The sequence below is a fragment of the Lepidochelys olivacea genome (genome assembly GCF_965140295.1).
Source record: "Lepidochelys olivacea isolate rLepOli2 genome assembly, chromosome: 15".
Taxonomy (NCBI): Eukaryota; Metazoa; Chordata; order Testudines; family Cheloniidae; genus Lepidochelys; species Lepidochelys olivacea.
The window spans coordinates 7723325-7748060 of NC_140425.1; the positions used below are offsets into that span (position 1 = coordinate 7723325).

The 24736-nt window shown below is 51.1% G+C and overlaps 1 protein-coding gene across 1 annotated transcript in view; it reads left to right on the top strand.

Moving 5' to 3' along the window:
• The first annotated feature begins 15174 nt into the window (after positions 1-15174).
• Positions 15175-24736, top strand: part of SCARF2 (scavenger receptor class F member 2) — a 104688-nt gene continuing 95126 nt past the window's right edge. The window contains 4 exon segments of the mRNA XM_084648867.1: positions 15175-15337; positions 15339-15387; positions 15389-15454; positions 15456-15691. Of these exon segments, the coding sequence (XP_084504993.1) occupies positions 15318-15337; positions 15339-15387; positions 15389-15454; positions 15456-15691 (371 nt within the window). The 5' untranslated portion in view covers positions 15175-15317.

Below are 24736 nucleotides of genomic sequence, written 5' to 3' on the forward strand. Positions count from 1 at the left end.
CAGGACTGACCCTGGTAGGACCCCACTAGATACGCCCTCCCAGTTTGACAATGAACCATTGGTAGAACCAGGTTCTCAGACTCGCTGCCATGGGGCTTCTTTGTGGGGTAGACACTCTTTATACTACTACTCACATGCAGCTCAGAACACAGAAAAACACAACAGCTCCACCTAGGACAGGGAGTCACCTTTATTAACCCTTGAGTGGAAACAAACCACTTCGACCCACATTCCTCCCCTGAGTGACTGACGTTTGGGTTTGCAGAAGAAAACAAAGACCAATCCACTGTTTAAACCCTGGATCACTCAGTAAACTGGGCACAAACAAATGTGGTTTAATGCAGCCAAATGCAAAGTCATACATCTAGGAACCAAGAATCTAGGTCACTCTGACAAGATCCACAGCTGTCTCCTGGAAAGCAGGGACCTTGAGAAGGACTTAAACGTTCTGGTGGAAACCAACTAAACGTGCCCTCAGTGCACTGCAGCGTACAGGAGGCCTACTGTGACCCTCGGAGGTTAAGCAGAGGAACATCAAGCAGGAGTCAGGAGGTGAGTTACTTCTGTGTATGGCATGAGTGTATATGGCATGTGTTAGGATAATACATCCAGGTCTGATGTCCATATTTCAAAAAAGGAGGTTGAAAAATTGGAAAGTGTTCAGATAAGAGCCACACGAATGACTTGAAGTCTTGAAAACCTACCTTCCCCTGGGAAACTAAACCTCAAACTATTTTAGTTTATTCAAGAGAAGGTTGAGATATGACTTGATCACGGGCTGTAAGCACCTATGTGGGGAGAAGATCTCTGATAGCAGAGATATTTAAGTTAGCAAACCAAGGCAGGCCAAGGTTCAAGGCCTGGAATTTAAAGACAGAACATTCAAACTGGAAATAGGTAGATGTGGAAGGATTTGAGGTTGGTAAATGTCAATTTCACTGTACACACACAAATGGATGAAAAAATATTTCCATCAATAATAAGAATTTACAGATAGGCAAAGTGTCGGGGGGGGGGGGGGTAATGCTGCTTGAGAACTCATCAGAGTCAAAACCCAGTAATCTAGACTTCTGAATCTGGCTTGTTGCAAATGGGCTAGTGAATGAATATTGAAAACAGTTATGATTTGACTTAAGGGTATTTACTTTGCATACTTTGACATGATGTTGACAATTGGTGTTTCAATGGTTTATAAAGCTTTACTTTTTTGAAATTCAAAAGGGCTTCTGTCATGAAACAATTGTCTGACCTCTCCAATAATTCCCCACAACTGTGAAAAATTAAATTGGTCATAAAAATGCTTAAAAATAAATATCAACATTGTCCAATGACATGTTTAAACAATCAAATTCTGACAAGCCTAGAACTAAGTCACAAACTTTTAACTGAGAATAATTAGCCATTGGAGAAACTTACCAAGTGATGTAGTGGATTCTTCATCACATGAAGTCTTTTTACATCAAGACTGGCTGTCTCTTTCTAAAGGATACTCTGTATCACAACCACCGGTCATTAGACTTGATAGTGTTAATTAATCCTCTGTTAATTCCATGTAAACATTGTTAAAAGCACATTAAGGCTGCACAATGAAGTGCTGAAGAGGCAGGAAATGTCAGTTATGTCCATGCAGCCTTAGTTCCGCCCTCTGTTGTGTATGCATTGTGATCTAGTCCTTAACCCTATGATCACGTACGTTGCTTCTGCAGAACCCCGGCCTGCTCAGTGCACAGGATGGACTGGAAACTGAGTGGATGAGGCAGCTGAGCTAGGTTTATTTTTATCCTCAGGCAGGAGCCCTGCCTTGAGCACTGCCCCTCCGGTGTGCTGAGTGATGTATCCCTGGGCAAGGCGGAGCTTGTCCAATATAGTAAATTCTAGAAGTGCAGGCAAAAGGCCTCTTGTTCCTTTGTGACATGGAACAAGGCTAAGTCAAGGATCCCTTATTTTCTGTCCACATTGGCATAGCCCTGCACGCATGGCACTGCAGGCATATTCCAGAATACATTCCTCTAGGGCACCAGTGCTCCTGCCTTAAAGCAAAGACTGGAATATTGTCCGTAATAAATATAACATGGCATGTAGGAAATACAGCACTGTCCCTTGGAGGAGCCCAAGAACTGCCAGAGACCCATGGTCCATCTTGCCCAGTGCCTGTTCCAAAAGTGGCCAGAGCCAGCTGCTTCAGAGAAAGAGGCAAGAACCCTGCAGTGGATAATGGTGGACTAACTTGCCCCACGGAAGTTTCTCACTGTACCCATTGGTGACACTCTCAGGGGTACTCAGGGTTGCGAGGCCCCTGCCCTTCATGCGAGGACGTCTTGTCTAGTCCTGCTGTGGATCAGCTCCCTAAAACCACCAGCCTCTGGTAGCACAAGAACTGCCTCCTAGGCCTCGCTCTCTCTGTACAGCGAGTGCTAGAAATGCCCCGAGGCCTCCAAATGTTCCCTGTAGTATCCAGCCCCTGCTCCCCTGAACACGGAGTTACCAGGACTGCTGTTGCCAACACACCAGCTTCTTAGCTAGGCCTCAGAACCCAGCTCTGTGTAACACACAGGAAATAGAGCCAGCAAGAGTGAAAACAAGAATATTAGCAAAGAATGGTCTACAGCTAGTGAGTCAGAACACTGGAAACAAATGGCTACATATAAAACACAATCAATAACATGCTTTCTGGAGCCTAAACATAACTACCAGGTTTGACCTCCTGTCTAAAGAAGCTTTTCTCACCCAAAGTTATCTCCAGTGGTTTCAGCCAGGCCTGGCTAACAGCCCTCTTTCATGAGGGCACTTGCTGTCCACTTACCTCCTAGGTGAAGGATGCCAGGGTGTGAGGTTCTGCAGAGTGCAGAATGGCCAGTGCCTCCAAGCCGTTACCCAGCAGCGTTAGCACATAGACCCGATGACACAGACCCTATGGATGTACCTACCACAGAAAGTACCACCCCAGATGGCCAAACTGACAACTTCTCTCATGGCCCCTTATTGGTCCAGGCTCCCTATTTAAGCCCAAGAGGGGTTCCCAGAAGTGTCTGTGCAACAAGATAGACTCCTCCGCCAGCTATAGCTACAGATCTGCCTGCCAGCTTGCTCTTGGACAACTGACCCCAGCTCTGAGTCTTGGCGCTGACCCCTGGTTCCTGACTCTGCCCATTGTCACTGTTCTTGGCCTCTGACCGTCACTGCTCCAGCCACTAATCCTGACCACCCAAGCCCCAGCTGTGAAAGTTTGCATGGGCTAGAAGACCCCTAACTCCCTCTGTGGAAATGGCCTCAGGCTTACCACCCCCCAGCACACCCCAACGGACACCAGGACCGCAGGAGCAGATTGACCATCTCCAGGCAGAAAATCATGCATGGTGAGCTCAGGTGATGCAATTTTTGGCTGCGAATCAGCCCCTTCAGGAACAAGTGGTCCACTTCCCCAAAGAAAACACTGCAGCCAGGCATGGATCATGGCCCTGCTTCCCCAACAAGGTCCCGGGTAACCCTGCTTGAGCATTTTGGTGGAAGCAGCCCAAAATTCAGAGGGTTCCTCAATCAATGCCACCTATTTTTCCTGCTCCACCCCAGACCTATTCCACAGAGCAGGCAAAAGTGGAAGTGTTAGACTGGCTCTCCCCTCTTGGAACAAAATACCCCAGTGGTGTAGGACTGGAACACTTCCCTGCAAGCATTCTCAACTCTTCAGTGCTACTCAGCCGAAGCCACCCTGCGGAGGCTCTGACTGGGCTGGGCTACCTCATACACCTCACCTTTCCAATGGCTCACTACTGACGCAGAATGGAATGGGACAGCTCAGCTTTATCCGTTTTGAGACAGGCTCCAGGAAGAGACCAAGGACAAGCAGGCCCAGGCAGAAACACTGACCAGTCTGGATGCCTTCATCAACTTAGCTCTCTGTATTGACAACCAGTTGTGTGAGTGAAGGGGGGAGAAAAAAGGGTGTCGTAGCTGTCCCATTGATACCCCAGCCCCATCAGCTGCAGACCAGACTCCCGAGCCCAGGCGGGTCAGTCTGGCTCACTCACATCTGACCACCAAGGTGGGGGAGCGATGCCAGCATAATAACCTACGTTTTCATGGCAGTGAGCCTGGCCCCGCTCTGGCTGCCTGCCCTTTGCAAACACTAGTCCAGAGAGACCTGACTGGAATGTGCTGTGGGCCACATAGGTCCTCCGTGCACTTTCATGTACGGATAGAGTTATGCATTCAGGATGAATCCCAACAGATACCTCCATGCTGGGCCCTTGTTGATTCTGCTGCTGCTGCTAACTTTATATACACCATTACAGCTCAAGCTGTGCAAATGCCCATATGGCTGAAATCTACCCTGGACCTCCTAGAGATGATAGTCTGGTCACTCCTGTCCCCAGGTCCGATGGAGGAAGAGACTGCATCCTGGAAGTCACCATCCAAGGACACCGAGCGACACTGCAATTCAGTGCAATCTGTTACCTGCATTTCCTGCTGATACTCAGTGTCTCTCTACAACCCCCAGGTCTTCTGGTGGTAACAAAAAATCAGCTTCCCCTACAAATTTTGCCTTCAAGTCTGTCTGCCCACAGCTAACAGTGGGTCTTTGGACCTGGGTAGACCCTTCTAGCGTGAGGCAGTGCTCATCTCCAGGGAATCCCGGGCACTTGTGAGAGGTCAGATGGGGCCATACTCAAGACTGACCCTCAATCTACCTGTCAATAACGAGACTATGGGGATGTTTTAGAGAAAAATAATGCAGCTACCCTACCCCCACACCGGGACTACAACTGCCCCATAGATTTGCAGTCTGGGGCACAGGCCCTTTAGGGTCGAATCTACACAATGTCTGAACTAGAGCCAGCTACCCTACATATGTACCTCTTACCTCTGATCCCTGAACTGCTAGACCACGTATGGTCTTCTTGGCTATCTATGAAAATGGACCTGGAGGGTGTGTGTGTGGGTGGGTGGGTGGGGGTTGTGGCTTGGGGCACATCTAGGCAGGGGATGAATGGAAGACCACCTTCCGAATCCATTACGATCACTTAGAGAACTTAGTGATGCCATCTGATCTTGTGAACACCCCTGCAACCTTCTAGCACTTTGTTTACGATGTGTTCTGGGACCTTTTGGACCAATATGTAGTCACCTATCGCGACAATACACTGTCAAACTGCATGCAGTGACTCAAGAGTGTGAGTACCACCCTCAGGGCAGACTATTAGGAACCAGGGCACAAACACCAAATTGGTTGTGAATTCTATATGCGGATTTCATCCACCAGTTATCAAGTGTAAACTCCTCAGACACTATAACAGCTAAACAGGGAGTTACAGACAGTCCTCCTTGGGCACTCCAGTCTATCTGGCTACCCAGGTGAGTTTACCTTTGTAATAGATGGTCTCTTACACCAAGAATCTCAGAAATATTCAGGTTATTCCCAGTCCTAAAGGATCAGTCACTTACCACAGGTCAATCACACCTTAGATCTCACACCAAAGACAATGCTTGTTGCTAATCCTATAATAAACTATCTGAAGATTTATTAACTAGGGAAAGGAAATGAGAGTTATGTGCAAGGTTAAAGCAGGTAAACATCCACACACCAATGAGTTACAATTTTTAGTTTCAAAAGGTAAGAGAAGTTTCTATAATAAGCAAGCTCTATATATCTGTTTGCCAGAAGCTGGGAATGGGCGATAGGGGATGGATTACTTGATTGATTGTTCTGTTCATTCCTTGTGGGGTACCTGGCATTGGCCACTGACAGAAGACAGGATACTGGGATATAGGGATCTTTGGTCGGACCCAGTCTGGCTGTTATGTTCTTAGGTTGGCTGACTGAAAACCTGTTTTTCACCTCAGCTGAAACAGACCTTATGACCATAATTTTCAGTGTATATAGATCACTCCTCGCAAACCAGGCTTGCATGCCTTTCACAATGATACTGTGACCCCCTGGCTTTTATGTGAGACCTCCAATCACACTCTTTAGTGAACCAGAATGTACCTACCAGCTACAGAATATCTCTGTAACCCCTAAGAACTCCTCGGTGCCCCTTGCCATGTGGCACTAAGAGATGCCTGGGCCCACCTCCAGATAATGTCTGGCTCATGCCCTGAAGCAGGCGGACTTAAAGCCCTGATCCATTTGTACGTTGGGTCTAGCATGTGAATGCGGATTACCTACAGACACCACCAAGCTTTTGACTGGCTCACAAGGCTCATGTGCACGCTGTCACAGGACCACCAGCTTTGCAGCACCCTGCAGCTCAGCAGCATGGCCACCAGGGGGAGGCAGTGCTACGTTCCTGTTTTCGATCTCGGGCATCCTTCATGCCTGCTAGAGGCGAGCTGGGGCTATGCGGGGCAGGGGAGGTCACTAGCCCCAGAGCTGCCTGCTGGGCCCAGGCCTTCTGTACTGGGAACCTGCCCTCAGTCCTGCCTCCCTCCCTCAACACAGGCCTGCTGGCTGCACTAGCACATCGCCCCGCCCCTCCTCTGCCAGTTCTCCCACCAAGCTCCTGGACGCTGGCCTAGCACGCGTGCATGCGTGCGTGTGCATGTTAAGTGTGCATGTTTCTGTCCTGGGAGTGGGGATCTGCAGCAGGGTTTGGCACATCACGTGAGGAGAACAGACTAGGTATGAGGGCGGGTCTCAGCTGGATACACCCATCCAGACTCACTCAGGCATGAATCCAAGCCTTCACCACAGGGACCATAAATCCCCCTCCTCCTCCTCAATACAGCATCCCCAGTGACTTCTCTGAACCCTCAGCAATTAGCCAGTGTCAATTGCCGGGGACTACCTGGTGGTCTAGCCAGTGGGCCATATGAGGACTAGCCAGAGGGGCCCTGCTCTCTCTGGCTGAGGTCCATTCTGCACAGTCCTGCAAGAGGCTCAGACCCTGTGGGAACCTCCACTCTGCAGGAATCGGACAGCATACCAACTCCAAGCAGCCCAAATGTACTCCGGAGCCCATGGGGGAGAGACGCAGCAGGGCAAGCCTAGCCCTGAGCCCTCAGTAACCAAAGTAGAAATTAACCTGCCTCTTCATGTTAATATCTACTGAGCCATGAACACAGGGGAGCTGTATGCATGGCCCTGGGCTGGGGTGATTGGTGATTAGGGTGTGGAGAGGAACCTAGTAAATCACAGCTTCTTTTCAAACTCTTTAAGATAGAAATACTCCCAAGATGTCCCATGTGGTAAGCATGCCCTGTGGGTGCAGTGAAAGCTGGTGGCAGATTATAACTGGATGTAAATCTTGCCAGGGTCCTGATCTCCTGACAGGGAAGTGGAGACCTGGTGCTAAATCGGGAAAGACTGAAAACCAGGGAGATCCAGCTTGACAATGAAGGGCTAGGGGGAGAATCAAAAAGAGAAAAGAAGGGCAAACTCCAGTGGCTTCTTGCCACAGAGCCGAGGTCCAGAGGACAGTGAGACAGGCCATTTCTGGGCTAACGCTCCAGGAGCTGAGATTACCTGGATCCCATATTCAAAGGGGATTAAGGATCCAGTAAATGCTGGGTCACAAATACAGCCACCCATGGCCCAAGGGAGTTTGCCTTCTAGTACAGAAAATAAAATGATCCAAAAAAATAAAACTTCCCAGCCAGAGAAGAACTGGCTGAGCAGTTGTCTTTTGCTGACAGCAAGACACTGCCTGAGAATCACAGCACCGATGCTCCAAGCCACTGGCACTAGAAGGGATGGGGACGCAGGCTGACAAGGAGACAAAAAGCAAGCGTGGAACCAGGAATAAAAGGAGCGTGATTCTGCTGCCCCAAAAGTCAGTGAAAAGCCCCATTGATTTTAATGGCAGCAGGAGCCTCCAACCCTGCATGACTGGTGCAATAGAAGGAAGGCAAGGAATGCAAGCAGCCCCCTGAAAAGGACTCCAGAAATAAGCCCTCTGCACAACAAGAATTCAGTGGGGAGGAAGCAGCCAGTGGGACTTCAAAAGGGGCTGCTCAAAGAATGGGCAATAATGAAAACTCTGTACTGGAAACAGGATGGCAGAAAGGCAGTCAGATACAGGGCCAGGCTGTCAGGGAAATGAGTTCATTCCCTCTTGCTGAGCAGAAGCAAGGGTCAGGGCCCTGCAGGGCAGCTTCCCATTGGAGCAGAAAATCAGGGACGCAGTGTCTGGGTATATTCTTAGGACAACTTGTTTATTAAATGCTATAGACACCAGTCCTGGAACAGAGATGGTCACAAATGACTCGCATCTACTCCCTTCTTTCATGAATCTCAGCCCAACATCAGTGCCCAATCTGCCTCCAGAAGTGACTCTAGCTAGAAGGATTAAGGCAGAGAGCACACTCCCTTGCTGCCTGCCACAGCTCCCCAAACGCACAACTAACATTAACACAGCATTTCTTCAACACCTGACCAGCACTCACACTCTGCGGGGAAAAAATGCATAACATTATGTGTAACAGCACCCCGTGGTTACTCCTGCATTACAGCCCCCAAAGGACCAGGGAATAAGAAGGGATTTCATGATCTTCAGGGAGGACGCAACATGGATGTTATAAAAGCAGCTACAAAACTAAACCGCTTTCAGAAATCTAGCTTTGGAATACAGACAAGGTTGGACAGTCAGGAAGCAACAAGAATTGGCCAGCAGAGTGGCACAATCAGGCCTAAATTTACTTATCCACAATGTCAGGTTTCAGAGTAGCAGCCGTGTTAGTCTGTATTCGCAAAAAGAAAAGGAGGACTTGTGGCACCTTAGAGACTAACCAATTTATTAGAGCATAAGCTTTCGTGAGCTACAGCTCACTTCCTCAGATGCATCTGAGGAAGTGAGCTGTAGCTCACGAAAGCTTATGCTCTAATAAATTGGTTAGTCTCTAAGGTGCCACAAGTCCTCCTTTTCTTTTTATCCACAATGTATTGCTCATGTAAAATCCTGGAGCATTTGGGATGTAGCACAGGTCCGGAATGAAGCAAACACAGCACTGACTTCCACTTAGGGATAGCACTGACCCTGAGAGCTCTGTCTGGACACCTTAATGCCTGCTGTGATACAAGGTACAAAAATGAAGGGGGAAATCTCTGCAAATGTGTTGAAGCTAATAGAGCCATCAGCATTAAGCAGCAGCGAGTTTGCGACTGGTACAGAGATTGGGTGTTTCTATTCACCCTGCCATCTACCTAAGAACAAGGGGGCACTAAATTAAATTGAAAGTCAGCACATTTAAAATGGCCCTGTTTTGTGCAGTGCACAATTAGCCTCTGGAACTCATTGCCACAAGATATCACTGAGTGCAAAAGTTCAGCAGGATTCAAAAAAGTATTGAGCATTGCTACTGATAAACATCTTTTATAAATAAGAGTTTGGGAAGGGATAGATGCCATCAAGCTTCAGGGCAGGAAACCACTTCTCACCGACAGGAGTTAGGGAGAAACTTTCCCTGTGGACAGGTTAGCCCATAACTGCAGGGTCTTGCACCTTCCTCTGAAGCAGATGGTGCTGGACAGGAGACTGGGCTAGATGGAAGTTGGGTCTGATCCGATCTGGGTATCATTTCTCTTGAATGCTGTGGTGCCTTGTTCAGTGGTCACAGATGACAGTCATGTCTTAGAGAGTGATTCTGCTCAGAATGATGGAATCCTGTCTGAGGTTTGTCAGGGCGTTTGTTGAAATTGGCAATATGGGCTTGGGGAATCATGGTCCCAAAGATGAACAGCACATAAATCTATTCAGAGATTTAAAGGCCAGAAGGGACCATTGTGATCATCTAGTCTGACCTCCTGCATAACACAGGCCAGAGAACCACCCAGAAATAACCCTCCTCGAACTCCAATGTATCTATTAGAAAAACATCCAATCTGGATTTTAAAATGGCCAGTCATCCACCACAACCCTTGGTAAATTGTTCCAATGGTTAATCACCCTCACTGTTAAAAATGTGTGCCATATTTTCAACCTGAATTTGTCTACCTTCAACTTCCAGCCATTGGATCTTGTTCTACCTTTGTCTGATTGAAGAGCCCATTATCAAATATTTGTTCCCTATAGAGGCACTTATAGAGTGTAACCAATGGTTTGTCAACACGGTGTTTTACTCCACTCCCGAAGGTTGTAAATGTAAATCCGTGTGGCCTAAACATGCACTAAAATTTCCATACTCACATCAATGTAGTCCCATTTCAGACAATCCTACATTAATCTGCACTGGGGAACTTTTTGTGCACACCAGCAGTGTTTGTACAGGCCAGTAAGTGTGCAACACACTAGTGCAAATTAAAATGTACACCCCTCTGATATGGACTAAAGCAGTGGTACTCAACCAGGGGTCCAGGGCAGCCGCGAGCAGGTTTCAGGGGGTCTGCCAAACAAAGCCAGCATTAGACTCGCTGGGGCCCAGAACCATAGGCACCAACTTCCTCTCTACACAGGGGGTGCTCAACGCCTCCTTTGCCCCAGCCCCACCCCCACTCCCCCCTTTCCCCAAGCCTCCACCCCACCCCTTCCCACCCCCATTCCACCCCTGCTCTACCTCTTCCCTGCCTCTTTCTGCACCCTCCCCTGAGTATGCCCTGTCCTTGCTCCTCCCCCTCTCTCCCAATGCCTCCTGCATGCCATGAAACAGCTGATTGCGGCAGGTGGGAGGTGCTGGGAAGGAGGGGGAAGAGTTGATTGGCAGGGTCACCTGCAGGCAAGAGGTGCTGGGGGGAAGTATGGAGCTGGCTGCCAGTGGGTGCTAAGAACTGGCTAATTTTTTTCAGTGTCTATGCCCAGGGCAGAAACCTGAAGCCCCACCACATGGGGCTGAAGCCTGGGGCCCTGAGCCCAGGGGGCCGTGGAGTTTTTATAGCATGTCAGGGGCGGGTCAGAAAGAAAAAGGTTGAGAACCCCGGACTAAAGCACCATGTAGGTGTGTGCCCAAGGCACCCCAAGTCTTCTCTTTGTTAAGCTCAATAGATTGCGCCCCTGGAGTCTGTCACTAGTCGGCAGGTTTTCTAACCCTTTCATCCTTCTCATGGCTCTTCTCTGAACCCTCTCCAAAATAGCAATCTCCATCTTCAATTGTTGGCACCAGAACTGGACACAGTTTTCCAGCAGCAGTCACACCAGTGCCAAATACAGAGGTAAAATAGCCTCTCTGCTCCTACTTGAAATTCCCATTTATACAACCAAGGATCACATTAGCTCATGTTCAGTTAATTATCCACAGTAACCCTCAAGTCTTTTCAAACTCACTGCGTCCCAGGATAGAGTCCCCCATTCAGTAAGTATGGCCTACATTCTTTGTTCTGTCATCTGCAAACATTATCAATTATGATTTTATGTTTTCTTCCAGTTCATTGATAAAAATGTTAAGGAGTGTAGGGCCAAGAACTGAACCCTGCAGGACCCCACTAGAAGTACACCCTCTTGACGATGATTCTCCATTTACAATTACACCCTGAGACCTGTCCATTAGTTTTTAATCCATGTGTGCCATGTTATTTTTGTGTTACTCTAGTTTTTTAATCAAAATGTTGTGCAGTACCTAGTCAAATGCCTTACAGAAATCTAAGTATATTATATAAACATTATTACTTTTATCAACCAAATTTATCATTTGCTCCATTATTTTGCCCAGGATAGATATCAGGCTGACAGGCCTAGAGTTACCCAGGTCAACCCATTTACACTTTTTAAATATTAGCACAATGTTAGTTTTCTTCCAGTCTTCTGGAACTTCCCCAGTGCTCCAGGAGTTATTGAAAATCAACATTAACAGTCCAGTGAATACCTCAGCCAGCTCTTTTAAAACTCTTAGATGCAAGTTATTTGGACCTGCTGATTAAAGAGTACCTAACTTTAGTAGTTGCTCTTTAATATCTTCCTGAGTTAAAATCAGCCAATTGAGAACATTAGTCAAGAAATAACAGATACCCATATGAAACAAATCAACAATTCAAAGTTTCTGAGTGTGACTGCAGATGAAACAAAAGACAGTGGGGGGAAAGGAATGCATAATCATTTTGGTTTAGATACTTGCACCACAATATACTCAGAGAGAACTTGTTCCAGGTAACAGAAAGCCATGGTGTCCCTTGCAGAGACACAGCAGAGAAGATATTGCCTGAGCTGCAAACTTTTGGAACTGATGATCTCAATGTATTTTTGGATTTGGGCTTTGATGGAGCTAGTGCAAAGAGCAAATGATTTTCCTGGAGCTCAGGCACTCTTTTTCTGTAAGGCCCCAATTTTGGTCTATGTCCAAGTCAGTGTCTAAAATTAGTTATTAGTAAATCTAGTGAGGCTCCTGCAATTCATAACTGTTGGAGTACAATTGAAAAAGAACAACATTCAGCCAAAACGTGATCTGTCTGGGACATCATGTTGAAGGCCCACACATTCACTGGGAGTCAATGGGTTGATCAGCATGCCAGCACTATTTTCCACCACCATTATCCCCATAGTTTGGATACTGCAGAGGAGGCCAAAGGTCAAAACGCTCCAGGAGATGCAAATATTCTCCTTCATGTTTTACAACAGAGAATTTACCATTTCCCTTGGCATTCTGGAGGCACCTTTGCATGAGGAAGTGTCAGCACTGCACTGCAGAGTACCACGACGGACGTTTTTGCCAGCCACGACCAACGATCAGACTGAAAAGGTGAAGCGATGCTTCCAAGATTGGCAGCCGAAGCGTGATGAATTCAACAAACTCTGCAAAAGCCAAACAAAAAGGAAGGGATGCTGGCCAAGAGCTTTCAATGTCCATGTTGTCAAGTGACACCGCCACCAGCAGAGTTTGCTCCTCTGAAGTCTGGGCTGCCACATTACAGAAGGTCCCTGTTTGTTCCATTTGTGCTCTACACAGCTAAATAACAAATCTGGAGCTTGTACTAAAACTTTGCTTTGCTGCCTATTTATTTCAACAACTACGACTACAGTGACCTTGGGAAATGACTTAGCTACTATTCACTATATTAACCTGATGGCAAACATCAGGAGTAGAATCTGGCCCCACTGACATCAATATGAGTTCAGTTCAGCCAGGATTTCCACCCAAGTCTCCACTGACTACCAAACTCAGCATGACCCAATATTCTTTTGAAGCATCCAAAGGTCATTAAGAATACTGACTACTCTGCCTGTGACTGCAGCGACTAGGGGATGTTCTTTTTCCGCCCTTGCTTGCCCGAAAAACTACTGCTGCACCACAGTGAGTAAAGTCTGGTTGGCCATGTCAGATCTAGGAAAAAAGGTGTGTTTTAACATGCGTTAGCTAACACATATTAAAATACTAATGCAGACAAGGCAAACTATACTGCTAGCACTTTAGCTGGTCAAGGGAACCTCCCTGTTAAGCCTAAAATTTGAACAAGTGCTTGAAAACTTACCCTTCCCCCCCTAGGGAAGACAAAATTCATTGCTCTGAAGGCAAGAAGGAATCATTTTGTCTAGGTATAGCACAGGACAGAAAATTTCACCCAGTAATGTTTGCATCAAGCCAATAACCTCTGTCAGAGCTATGACAGATCTTTTAGAAAGACTTCCAGCCTTGATTTAAAGAGTTCAGGTAATGGAACAACTTCCTTATGGATTACCAATGGTTAATGACCCTCACTCTGAAAAACATGCCCCTTATGTCTAATCTGAATTTCTCTAGCTTCAGCTTCCATCCATTGGATCGCACTGTGCCTTTTTCTGGTAGATTAAATAGCAGTCTGCTCTCAGAAATCTATTCCCCAGATAGGTATGGATAGACCGTGACCAAGTCACCTTCTCTTGGCTAAACTAGGCAGATCCAGCAGGAGTAAAGAGGTTACTTTACCTCTGTATTTGGCACTGGTGTGACCACTGCTGGAATCCTGTGCCCAGTTCTGGTGCCCACATTTTAAGAAGGATATTAATACATTGGAGGGATTCAGAGAAGAGCCACAAGAATGATTAAAAAACATGACCTATAGTGAAAGGCTCATACAGCTCCATCTATTTAGCTTAACAAAGAGAACACTAGGCGATGACTGGATCACAGTCTGTAAGTACCTAGCTGGGGAACAAACATTTAATGGTGGGCTCTTCAGTGGAGCTGGAATAGTTATAACATGATCCAAAAGTGGGAAGTTGAATCATAGAATGTCAGGGTTGGAAGGGACCTCAGGAGGTCATCTAGTCCAACCCCCTGCTCAAAGCAGGACCAACTCCAACTATAAGGCATATCTTTTTAAAGGTGAGAATAATTAACCACTGGAACAATTTATCAAGGTTTGGTGGATTCTCCCTTGCTGACTATTTTAAATCAAGACAGGCTGCTTTTTCTAAAAGCTCTGCTCTGGGAATTATTGTGAGGAAGTTCTATGGCCTGCGTTTTAGTGGAAGTCATACTAGATGATCAGAACTGTCCCTTCCGTGAGCTTCTTTCATCTCTCACTAGAAGACAGGTTTGCCAGCCCTCGAGGCCATTGTCTGAACCCTTTCCAATTTTTCAACATCCTTTTCTGAAGTGTGGACCCCAACACTGAATGAGGCTTCCCCGCTGAGACATCCAAGGAGTGTGTTTGCCCTTTGTCATGTTCAGAGTCCACTTTCCAGGGTACAGTCCCGCTTTGTAGAGCTTCGCTTTGATGTTTGGTCTGTCGGCATGCCTGGAAAGAGCTGGCTGGCTCTCGTGCGATTCATCCTCTCTCATAAAGACGCAGCTAATGTGGACAGCTCATTTGCATGTTGTCTTGCCCCCCCCCCCCGATCTGCGGCTGGCAGTGACCCCCCAACTCTGTTCTCCAGCCTCATCTCCTAGACAAAGCGCCTTTCCCCCCCCTCTCTGAACTTGAACCTCTCCGTGGGCTCCCCCTTGCTATCGGGTCCCAGCTGCCTTTGCTTTTCCACCCCTTCAGGACGGGCTACAGCTAACCTGACAGGCCATCTCCGCTCCTCTCCCTCACAGCTGCTGCAAGAGCCGTCTCCTCCGCAGCAACGGACCGGCCGCCGCCCTGTCTCTCCCCCCAACACGCTTCGGACATGGGCTGCGACCTGCCTCGCCCCAGCCTGGCTCGCTCGGGCTGTGGTGAGGCTGGGAAAGGCCGGGTCATTCTGGAAGGCACTGGGCAAATCCCGCACACCAGCGAGGTCGGACCGTGCCCTCCGCACCCCCTTCGCCTGCTAGCGAGGAATCGCGGCCCCCAGGGACAGCCCCCCTCCTCCCAAGAGACCCTACAATAACCAACGCCCGCGGTGCCCCCGAGGGAGAAGAGCTCGGAAGGGGCCAGGGCCGTGGCGGGGGCGAGGAGCTGCAGCCCGGCCGGGCACGGGGCGGGGAGGCCCCGGGGCGGGCAGAAGGCGGCGGCTCCGCGTCCCCCAGAGCCTGGCCCGGGATCAGGGGAACCAATGTGGAATTTCCTGGCTGGCCGGGCGCCCTCCTGCTGCTGCCGAGAGGGGCGCGGAGGAGGCGGCGGCGGGGCAGCTCGGCTCTCGCACTGCAGCTTCCGGCCGGGACCCCGCAGGCAGCCGCCGCCGGGGAGCCAGGGCTGCCGCGCTCGGGCCGGAGAGCGGACCGCGCTGCCCCGCCCAGGAGCCGCCGCGCTGCAGCAGCCCGGCGCCCGAGCGAAGGAGACGCCGATGGAGGCGCCCGGGGGCCCGGCCGCCGGGCTCCGGGGGCTGCCTCCGCCCGGGCGGGCTGGAGCGCTGCTGCTGCTGCTGCTGAGCTGGGGAGCTGCCCAGGAGCTGCGTCCAGGCGGGAGGAACGTGTGCGGAGCAAGCGGGTAGGAGCGGCCGCGGCCCCACCGCCCCCTGCCCAGCCGCGGGAACTCGCTGCCCCGGGAGAGAGCTGCCTCTGCCTGCCCCCTCCCGCTGGAGAGGGGCTCTGCGATTCCCACCCCCCGAGAGGGGCTGCTGGGGGTGAGGGTCCCGCTGGCCCTGCGATCCCCCCCCCCGAGAGGGGCTGCTGGGGGCGAGGGTCCCGCTGGCCCTGCGATCCCCCCCCGAGAGGGGCTGCTGGGGGCGAGGGTCCCGCTGGCCCTGCGATCCCCCCCCCCGAGAGGGGCTGCTGGGGGCGAGGGTCCCGCTGGCCCTGCGATCTCCCCCGCCCCCGAGAGGGGCTGCTGGGGGGCGAGGGTCCCGCTGGCTCTGCGATCCCCCCCGCCCCCGAGAGGGGCTGCTGGCGGCGAGGGTCCCGCTGGCCCTGCGATCTCTCCCGCCGCTGAGAGGGGCTGCTGGGGGGCGAGGGTCCCGCTGGCCCTGCCCTAGCCCCCCGGATTTGGGCTGCTGGGGGCGATCCCAATGCTGGGCGAAGCGGCAAAAGCTGCTGGAGTGCCCGTTCTGGCTGCGGGCATTGGCCGCTGGGGATCAGTGGCCCCTCCGAAGGAGGTTTTGGGTGGCTGGGGTCCCGCCTGTGGATACGGAGACGGGGCAGTTCTAGCTAACGGCCCCCGGCCGGCCGGCATGGTTCCGACCCGCGGCACCTGGTAGGGCAGGGTCTGTGCACTCCTACATCTATGCACAGCTGCCCCCGGAACCACTTGGGTCCGGGGGACCGGTGTCACCTGGATCGGCCCCACTGCCACGATCGGGCTGGCCGAGCTTGTAACTTTAGTCGCACGTTTCTCGGCATCCCTGTCTGGAGTGCCAGCTCAGAGCTCCGCATGCCTTTGGCTTCCCCTCCCTCCTTCCAGCGAGCGCCGCTTTCTGGAGAATTAACCCCGTCGTGGTCTACTGCTCTCGGGATGCTGCAGCTCCCTCTTCCCCCTGCCAAGCCCGAACCCCACCAGCACCCGTGGGCCGCTCGCCCCAGCCCCTGGAGCGCAGGGCCGGCCCCAGGGCTGGCATTTCTGGGGAGATCCCGTACAGCAGGTTGCCCCCTGCCTCGAGGTTCCGAGGGAAAACACGCAGCCCAAGTGTAACCTAAAACCCAGTGGAAAGGAGGCTCCATCTGCTTTAGATTTAAACTCTTGCAAACAAACCCTCCTAGACAAGAGGACTTTCCAATTCTGTGGAATTTCTGCACCCCCCCCCCCCCATGGAAGCGTCTAGTCTTTTTTTTTTTTTTTTGCAAGACAAAGTCCCTTTTGTGTGGTACTGCGGGGCGGTGGGGTCTGACACCACCGTGCTCGGGTAGGGGGCTAGTCAGGGGCTGGGGTGTAGCATGATGAGCTGGGGTCCATGTGACCCAGTAGGCTGTCTGTGGGAAGGAGAGCAATTGTGCGTGTGTAAAATTAAAAAAAAAAAAAAAAAAAACCAGGGTCACCAGAGCTGGTGAGGAGCTCATCCTGCCCTGCCCCTGCTTGCCGTGCGTGTACATGGTGATTGGTGACTCCTGGCGTGGAGGAGACAGTCTCCTCTCTGGGGTCACTGGCCCACTCTTGGGCAGGGGCTGGATGGGGGGCGTTGGGAGTTAGCTCGCCCGTGGGCTGGAGCAGTACAGAATCAAGGAGATGTTAATGTTGGCTCCAAACGTCCTGACTCTCCTAGTCACTAGACGAGCTGCGCTGGAGCCCACGGGGGCTGGCAAGCAGGGGGTTGGCGCTGGTTCCCCTTCAGCTGCCTCACCAGAGCGTCTGACTCCTCTAGCAAGGCCCAGGAAGTCCAGGGAGTTGCTAGAGTCCCTGCCTCGCTCTCCAAACAGCTGCTTAGAGGCCACCACTTCCTCCCATTTGATCGTATCCCTGACGCTGCAGATTGTTTTCACAAGCCCAACTGCTCCACAGCACTGGATTTGAAGCAAGGTCTCATTTTCAGCATGCGGCTGGAGTGGGAGGAGGGAAGGGGGCCAGAAGAACTGCCAACAAACCAGACTTTCAAGCAGCAGGTTGGTTTGTGGGGCAGGAGCTCAGACCTGCTCTTTGCAGGAGGGAAGAGCCCCTTTCTTTTCTAGCCCCTGGCCCATGCTGGGGATGGGCTGCTACCTCGGGACAGAGCATATATTCACCTTTTGTATCGTGGCTTGTGAGGTCAAATGAGTCCACAAGCTATGACAGGAACAACACACAACTTTCATGGGCTCTCAAGGGGCTTGGATAATGGGCTCATTGAGCAAAACTTCCCAGCTCCAGTGCCCTCTCCTCAAATTACAGGCCGCATTTTCTAGTGAGACGGTTTATGAACCAGAACAGGCGTCAGAATCCCAGCCATGTGCTCACTTAGGAGTTGGCCTTCTTGCTGCAGGGGGAATAGAGAGTATCTCTCTCATTGCTATTTAGGGGGGAAACCCTCCAATTTTCTGAAAAAACTACTGAGTATCCCCTCCATCCCCCCCAACCTCCCTTCAGCCACCTTCATTCCAAAAATGCAACAAGAGCCAGCAGAGAGACCATGGCCAGGCTGGACGACACCCCCCCCCCCTTGTGTTTTTCAGAGGCACTCAAAGGGAGGGACTTGCCTGGAGCCTGGTTCCAGGTGCAGCAATAGCCATATTGTTACAAAGAACCAGTGCTTGAGAAGTGGAAACAAAATCCCTGCTCCGGGGCAGGCCAGAACTGAGGGAGCCCTGCCTGGCACCTCCCCACTCTCTGTAGGGAGGCCACGTCTCACCTGGTGCACTCACCATCGAAGTCAACAATATTCCACAGGATGCCTTGAACTTGACCCTTCCCCTCCTTAGTGCCTTATTCTGGTTCTGCCTCCTGGTGGGCAGTGGAGGCAGGAGGGAAGGTGGATGGGTAGATGTCTCATTTCCTGGTCTTTACAGTGCGGATAACCACTGGAAGCTCTTCTGGGCAAGACCTGTTTATTGCAGAGTCTGTGAAGTGCCTGGTGCAGGGGGCCACAATCTCAGCTGGAGTTTCTAGGAGCTACCTAATAGAAACAATAAATACAGTAGGCAGGTTGGGTGGGAGTGTGGGGGCGGCACCCTGGGAAAGGGACAGCTAGTAAATAGTCATTCTATTCAACCTTCTAAAACCCCTCCCCCATGTTCTGCCCCGATCGCCCACTAACCCCCTGTCCTGCATACCCAGTTCCAGTGCCTTGTCCCCACTCCCAGCCACCCCCCTCTAGGCTGCTGTCCCCCCACCTAGTCTACCCGAGAGGGACTGGATTTGTACACTTTTAAAATCTACTCATCCTGATGTCAGAGGCACTTAGAAAACCCAGTGAAGGAGGCATACATTTCATGGGAGGTTCCCACCCCATGCACTGTGGTGGTTACTAGTGGAGTTCCTCCAGGACTGGTCTGGGTACCCATCTTATTCAATGTTGTTAGTAATGATATTGGTACAAAAAGTAGGAGTGTGACAATGAAATTTGCTAATGACATGAAGTTCAGCATCGTCAATACAGAGGAGGATGGGCACGTTATACAGGAACATCTGGATGATCTTGAAGACTGGAGTGACAGAAATGGAAGGAAATTCAATAGTACAAAGTGCAAGGTCAACCACTTAGGGTCTAATACGAATTTCTGCTACCAGCTGGGGGCTCATCATTTGGAAGTGACAGAGGAGGAGAGAGACCTGGGTGCGTGAGTCGATCACAGGATGACTCTGAGCTACCAATGTGATGCAGCTGTGAAAAAAAGCAAATGCAGTCCTAGGTTGTATCAAGGCATTTCAAGCAGAGATATTGAAGTATTAATGCCATTGTACGAGGAGCTGGTAAGACCTCACCTGGAACACTGTGTACACTTCTGGTCATCCGTGTTCCATTCCACACTAGGTGTGTTCACCGCGAGCACAGTCACTGGAAATTTTTCCCTCAGTGGTCCCCGGCAGGTTGGCTCTAGCGCCCTCTGGTGCTGCGCGCTCATGCGCCGGTATAAGGGGTCTGGCTGACTCCACATCCTCTCAGTTCCTTCTTACCGCCCGTGACAGTCACTGGAACTGTTCTTGTTTTGGCTGTACTGAGTGGTCTTTGTTTTACTCTATTCTCTCTGTTTTCATTCTAGCCCAGTTCTTTATTTCTTACGTGGACTATTGTTAGTTGGTTATACATAGTTAGTTGGTGCTTCTTGCTGTGTTAGCGAAGTTTCATCTGTTCCCAGTACTGGGGCATGCCTTGGTCTTTGGGCTTCAAGCCCTGAGCCTTCTGTGTCAAGGCCATGCCCGTGGGTGACCCACTCTCCAGTTAAAGTGCTTGCGTGAGACCCATATCGGGGATCACTGTCAGATCTGCTGTCCGTTCACGCTGTGTATAAAGAAAGGCCCGGAGGCCAGGCTGAAGTTCCTGCTGATGGAGGTGGTGTGCCGACCCTCTTTGGAGCCGAGCCGGTCGGACTCAGCACCGAGTCCCTCGGTGGCAGTGTGGAGTGCTCCTCCCGCTGTGAGAGACTCTCAGCACTGTTCCCCATCGCTGGTGCTGAGAAGAAGCAGCTGGCCAAGAGGTGGCATTCCCCGACTCTAAGGAAGGCCAAACACGGGGAGTGCAGGGGAGTGCGACCTAAATTGGCCACTCCTCCGACCTGCTCCGCAGGCAGCACCATTGATTCCATCCTGTACGTAGGCTCCGTTGAGTCCGGTCCCCATCATCAGCACCGGAGGGACAGCGCAGCACCAGTGTAATTGCAGTGCTGTGCTCCCTGGAGGCATTTAGGGCAGCCAGAGACTTGCTGGCGCGGTTGGTACCGTTGTTGCCAGCAGTGCACGAGCTGTCACTGGCGGTGCTGGTGGGTAGAAGGGCGAAAGTGCCCCGTGGCCTCAAAGGGCTGGAAGTGGAGGTGGTCAAAGCATCCTCCCACAGCTTGGTCAATGTATTGACCGCGGAGGCCCCGTCTAAGGTGATTCTACCTCTCAATGAGGCCAGCATGGGACCAGTTAAAGCCCTGTGGCAAACCCCTTCCTCCTTGCCTCCCACTTCAAAGAGGGCCAAAAAGAAGTACTTTGTTCCCGCCCAGGGGTATGAGTACTTGTATTCCTCTCCAGACCAGGGCTGCAAGGAGCAACCCCCTAAGGCAAAGGACTCAAAGAAACTAGGCCTCTTTTGAAGAAAGGTTTATTCTCCATGGGCTTTACCAACCAGCTGGCATTGCCAGGGAGGTACGATTTCATGGTCTGGGACTTTGTCAAAATTCAAGGACTTGCTTCCCCAAGAGTCCAGGCAGGAGTTCTCCACTCTGGTGGAGCAGGGGAAGTCTGCAGCCAGGGCTTCCTTGCAAGCCATGCTGGATGCAACAGACTCAGTGGCCAGACCCAGGGTCTCTGCAGTGGCCACGCGCAGATGCTCTTGGCTTCAGTGCTCAGGCTTGCTGACGGAGGTCTAGCCATCCCTTCATGATCTTCTGTTTGAAGGTGCTTTGCTCTTCTCAGAGCAAACATATGCAAAGCTCCATGGCCCAAAGGACTCCAGAGCCAGCCTCAAGTCCCTGGGTCTCTACGCCCTGGCGCTTTGAGGAAGCACTTCAGGCCCCAGCACTCCACCCGTTTCTTGGCTCTACCACCCCCCAGGCAACTGCCCCCGTCTGCCTCAGCATCGCTACCCAGCCCGCCCAGATACTGGGGGGCAGTTAAGCAGAACTTTTGATGGGACACCCAAGGGCATTATGCCAGTTGCTGTGTCACTGGATCCTGTCTCCTTGTTGTTTTCAGACCGCCTGTCCCACTTCAGCTCAGCACAGTCTCATATCACTACAGACCACTGGGTGCTGAGCACTGTGGAAAGGGGTTATACAGTCCAGTATATTTCCACTCCTCCCCTCCATCCTCTCTCCCTGTCCCTCTTCAGGGCTCATCTCATGAGCAACTGCTAGCCCAGGAGGTGCCAGCCCTCCTCTGAGGGGGAGCCATGGAGAAGGTTCCTCAGGACTTAAGAGAGAAGAGGTTTTTCTACTGCTATTTCCTAATTCCAAGGGTGCTCTCTGACCTATTGTAGATCTGCGATGCCTCAACAGATACCTCAAAAAGCTGAAGTTCCACATGGTCTCCCTGGCCTCCATCTTTCCCTCCCTGCATCCAGGGGACTGCTATGTTGCCCTCAATTAGAGAGAAGCTTATTTCCACATCTCACTTTTCCAAGGCTGCAGAAGCGTTCTCAGGTTTGCTGTAGACCAGACTCGCTACCAATTTGCGGTTCTCCTGTTTGGCCTGTCGGCAGCCCTACACGTTTTTGCGAAATGCATGGAGGTAGTGGCGGCCTTCCTGAGAAGATGAGGGGTCCAAGTCTACCCAGACCTCGACGACTGGCTGGTCAAAGGCCGGTCTGAGGCCCAGGTGGAGGCTAATATCCACCTCATACAGCCAACCTTTTGAGCACTGGGCCTACTTATAAACAAACAGAACTCTGCCCTGGCCCATGTGTAGAGGATAGAGTTTATTGGAGCAGTGTTCAATTACTCCCAGGCCAGGGTCTTCTTCCCAGAAGCCTACTTCCAGACAATGGCATCATCGACAGCGCAGGTCAAGGCCCATCCGGTCACGATGGCCCGTTTTTGCCTCAAATTGTAAGGTCACATGGCCGCGGGCACATATGTAGTGCAGTACACCTCAGACCCCTTCAAGTTTGCCTGGCCTCAGTGTACTCGCCAAGCCGCCACCACCTGGACTTGGTGCTCATAGCACCTGCCCCAGTCCTTGCCTACCTCAACTGGTGGAGGGACCCTCTGTCAGTCCTTTCAGGCATCCCCTTCTCCCGGCCCCAGCCCTCATTATCCATAGTCTTGGATGTGTCAGAACTAGGATGGGGGGCTCACCTGGGGCCTGTCAAGTGTTCTTACCCCACATTGTGAACAAGAACATGCTAGTGCTCACGGACAACACAGCAGACATGTTCTACCTCAACAGGCAAGGAGGGGCTTGCTCTTCCTGTGTCAGGACGCTATCCACTTGTGGAGGTTTTGCATAAAGCACTTGATCCACCTCATAAAGCACTTTTGCATAAAGCACTTGATCCACCTTTTCAGCTTCCGGGAGCATCGAACGAGCTGGCAGATCATCCAGCAGGTCTTTCTCCAGTCACCACGAGTGGTCCCTCCACCCCAATGTAGTAAGGGTTGTTTTCCAGTGATTGGGAACTCCCCACGTAGACTTGTTTGTGACCAAACAGAACAGGAAACGTTCCTAATTTTGCTCCTGCGAGGCCACAGCCCAGGCTCACTCTCAAACATTTTCCTGGTCCTTTGGACACGGCACCTGTTCTACGCCTTCCCTCCCATTCCTCTTATGCGCAAGGTCCTGCTGGATCAAGCGGGACAGAGCACAGGTCATTCTCATAGCCCCAGCCTGGCCGCACCAGCACTGGTTCGCCACACTGCTAGGTCTTTCACTAGCGACTCTGATGCCGCTCCCTCTCCTCCTGGACCTGATCTCACAGGACCATAGTCAAATACTCCACCACCCTCTACCTGACAGCTTGGAAGCTCCAGGATTAAATCCCGAAAATCTGGCCTGTTTCGAGCAAGTCCACCAGGTGCTGCTACCTAGCAGGAACCCCTCTACCAGAGCTAAATACCTGTCCAAGCAGAAGAGTTTTTCCATTTGGTCTTCCCAGCAAGGTCTCTCACCTGCCTGGCTGTCACTGCAGACCGTTCTTGAGTATTTGCTACATCTGAAATAGCAAGGGCTGGCAATGTCTTCAGTTAAAATACACCTGGCCATGCACCATGGTGGATGGCTGATCGGTTTTTTTACATTAGATGTCTGTTCGTTTTATCAAGGGCCTAGAAAGACTATACCCTCGGATTTGGGAGCCCAGTCCCCCATGGGACCTAAACCTGGTCTTGTCAAAACTCACAGGGCCCTCTTTGAGCCACTGGCAACATGCCCCTTGTTTTACCTTTCTTGGAAGATGTCCTTTCTAGTGGCTGTCACTTTGGCCAGGCAGGTCTCAGAGATCTAGACCCTTACATCAGAACTCCTGTACATGGTCTTCTTTAAGAGCAAGGTACAGCTCTGCCCTCACCCCATGTTCCTCCCAAGGTGGTTTTGCAGTTTCACAATAATCAGACTATTTTCCTGCTGGTTTTCTTCCCAAAACCGCACGTGAGCAGGGAGAAGCAATGTCTCCACACACCAGATGTTAGATGCGTCCTGGCTTTCTATATTGAGAGGACAAGACCGTTCTATAGATCCACACAGCTCTTTGTGGTGGAAGCGGACAGGATGAGAAGCCTATTTCAGCTCAAGAGGATTCATCCTGTATCACATTGTGCATCTGCACATGCTACAAGCAGGCGTGTGTTCCTCCACTGACTATACTGACGACCCAGTCTATGAGAGCGCAAGCTTCCTCAGCAGTGTTCCTGGTCCAGATCCTGATCCAGGACATCTGCAGAGGGGTGACTTAGTCGTTGGTACATGTTTTCTTCCCATAACGCCATCACCCAGCAAGCTAGAGATGACACTGAGTTTGGTCGAGCCATGTTGCAATCAGCATGTCCATGAACTCTGATCTCAGCTCCTATGACACTGCTTGGGAGTCACCTAACGTGGAATGGACATGAGCAAGCACTTGAGGAAGAAAAAACGAGGTTGCTTATGGTCGGGGGGTGGCTCAGCAGCCCTGGGGCTCACTTCCAGTATATGTCTTATGTTCCTAAAGCTCATGCTTCAAGGTTTCAGCCAGCGACCAGAAGAGGTCAGGAAGGGATTCTGTCCCCCTCCCCATGTATTCTGTGGGTTTTTTAAAATCTCTTTCCTCTGAAGCATCAGGAATGGCCATGGCTGGAAAAGGGACATAGGATGGGAAGGGCCGGGTCTCTGAGGTGGTACTGAGCATTCTCTCTCAGGTGCTTGGCTGGCTGGTTCTTGCCCAAGGTCTAAGTGATCACCATCTGTGGGGCCAGGCAGGAATTTTCCCCCAGGTCTGATTGGCAGTGACCTTGGGTGTGGGGGGGTGCCACTTGCCAAGATTCTCTCAATCATTTCCCTGCCATTGTAGGGATCTCA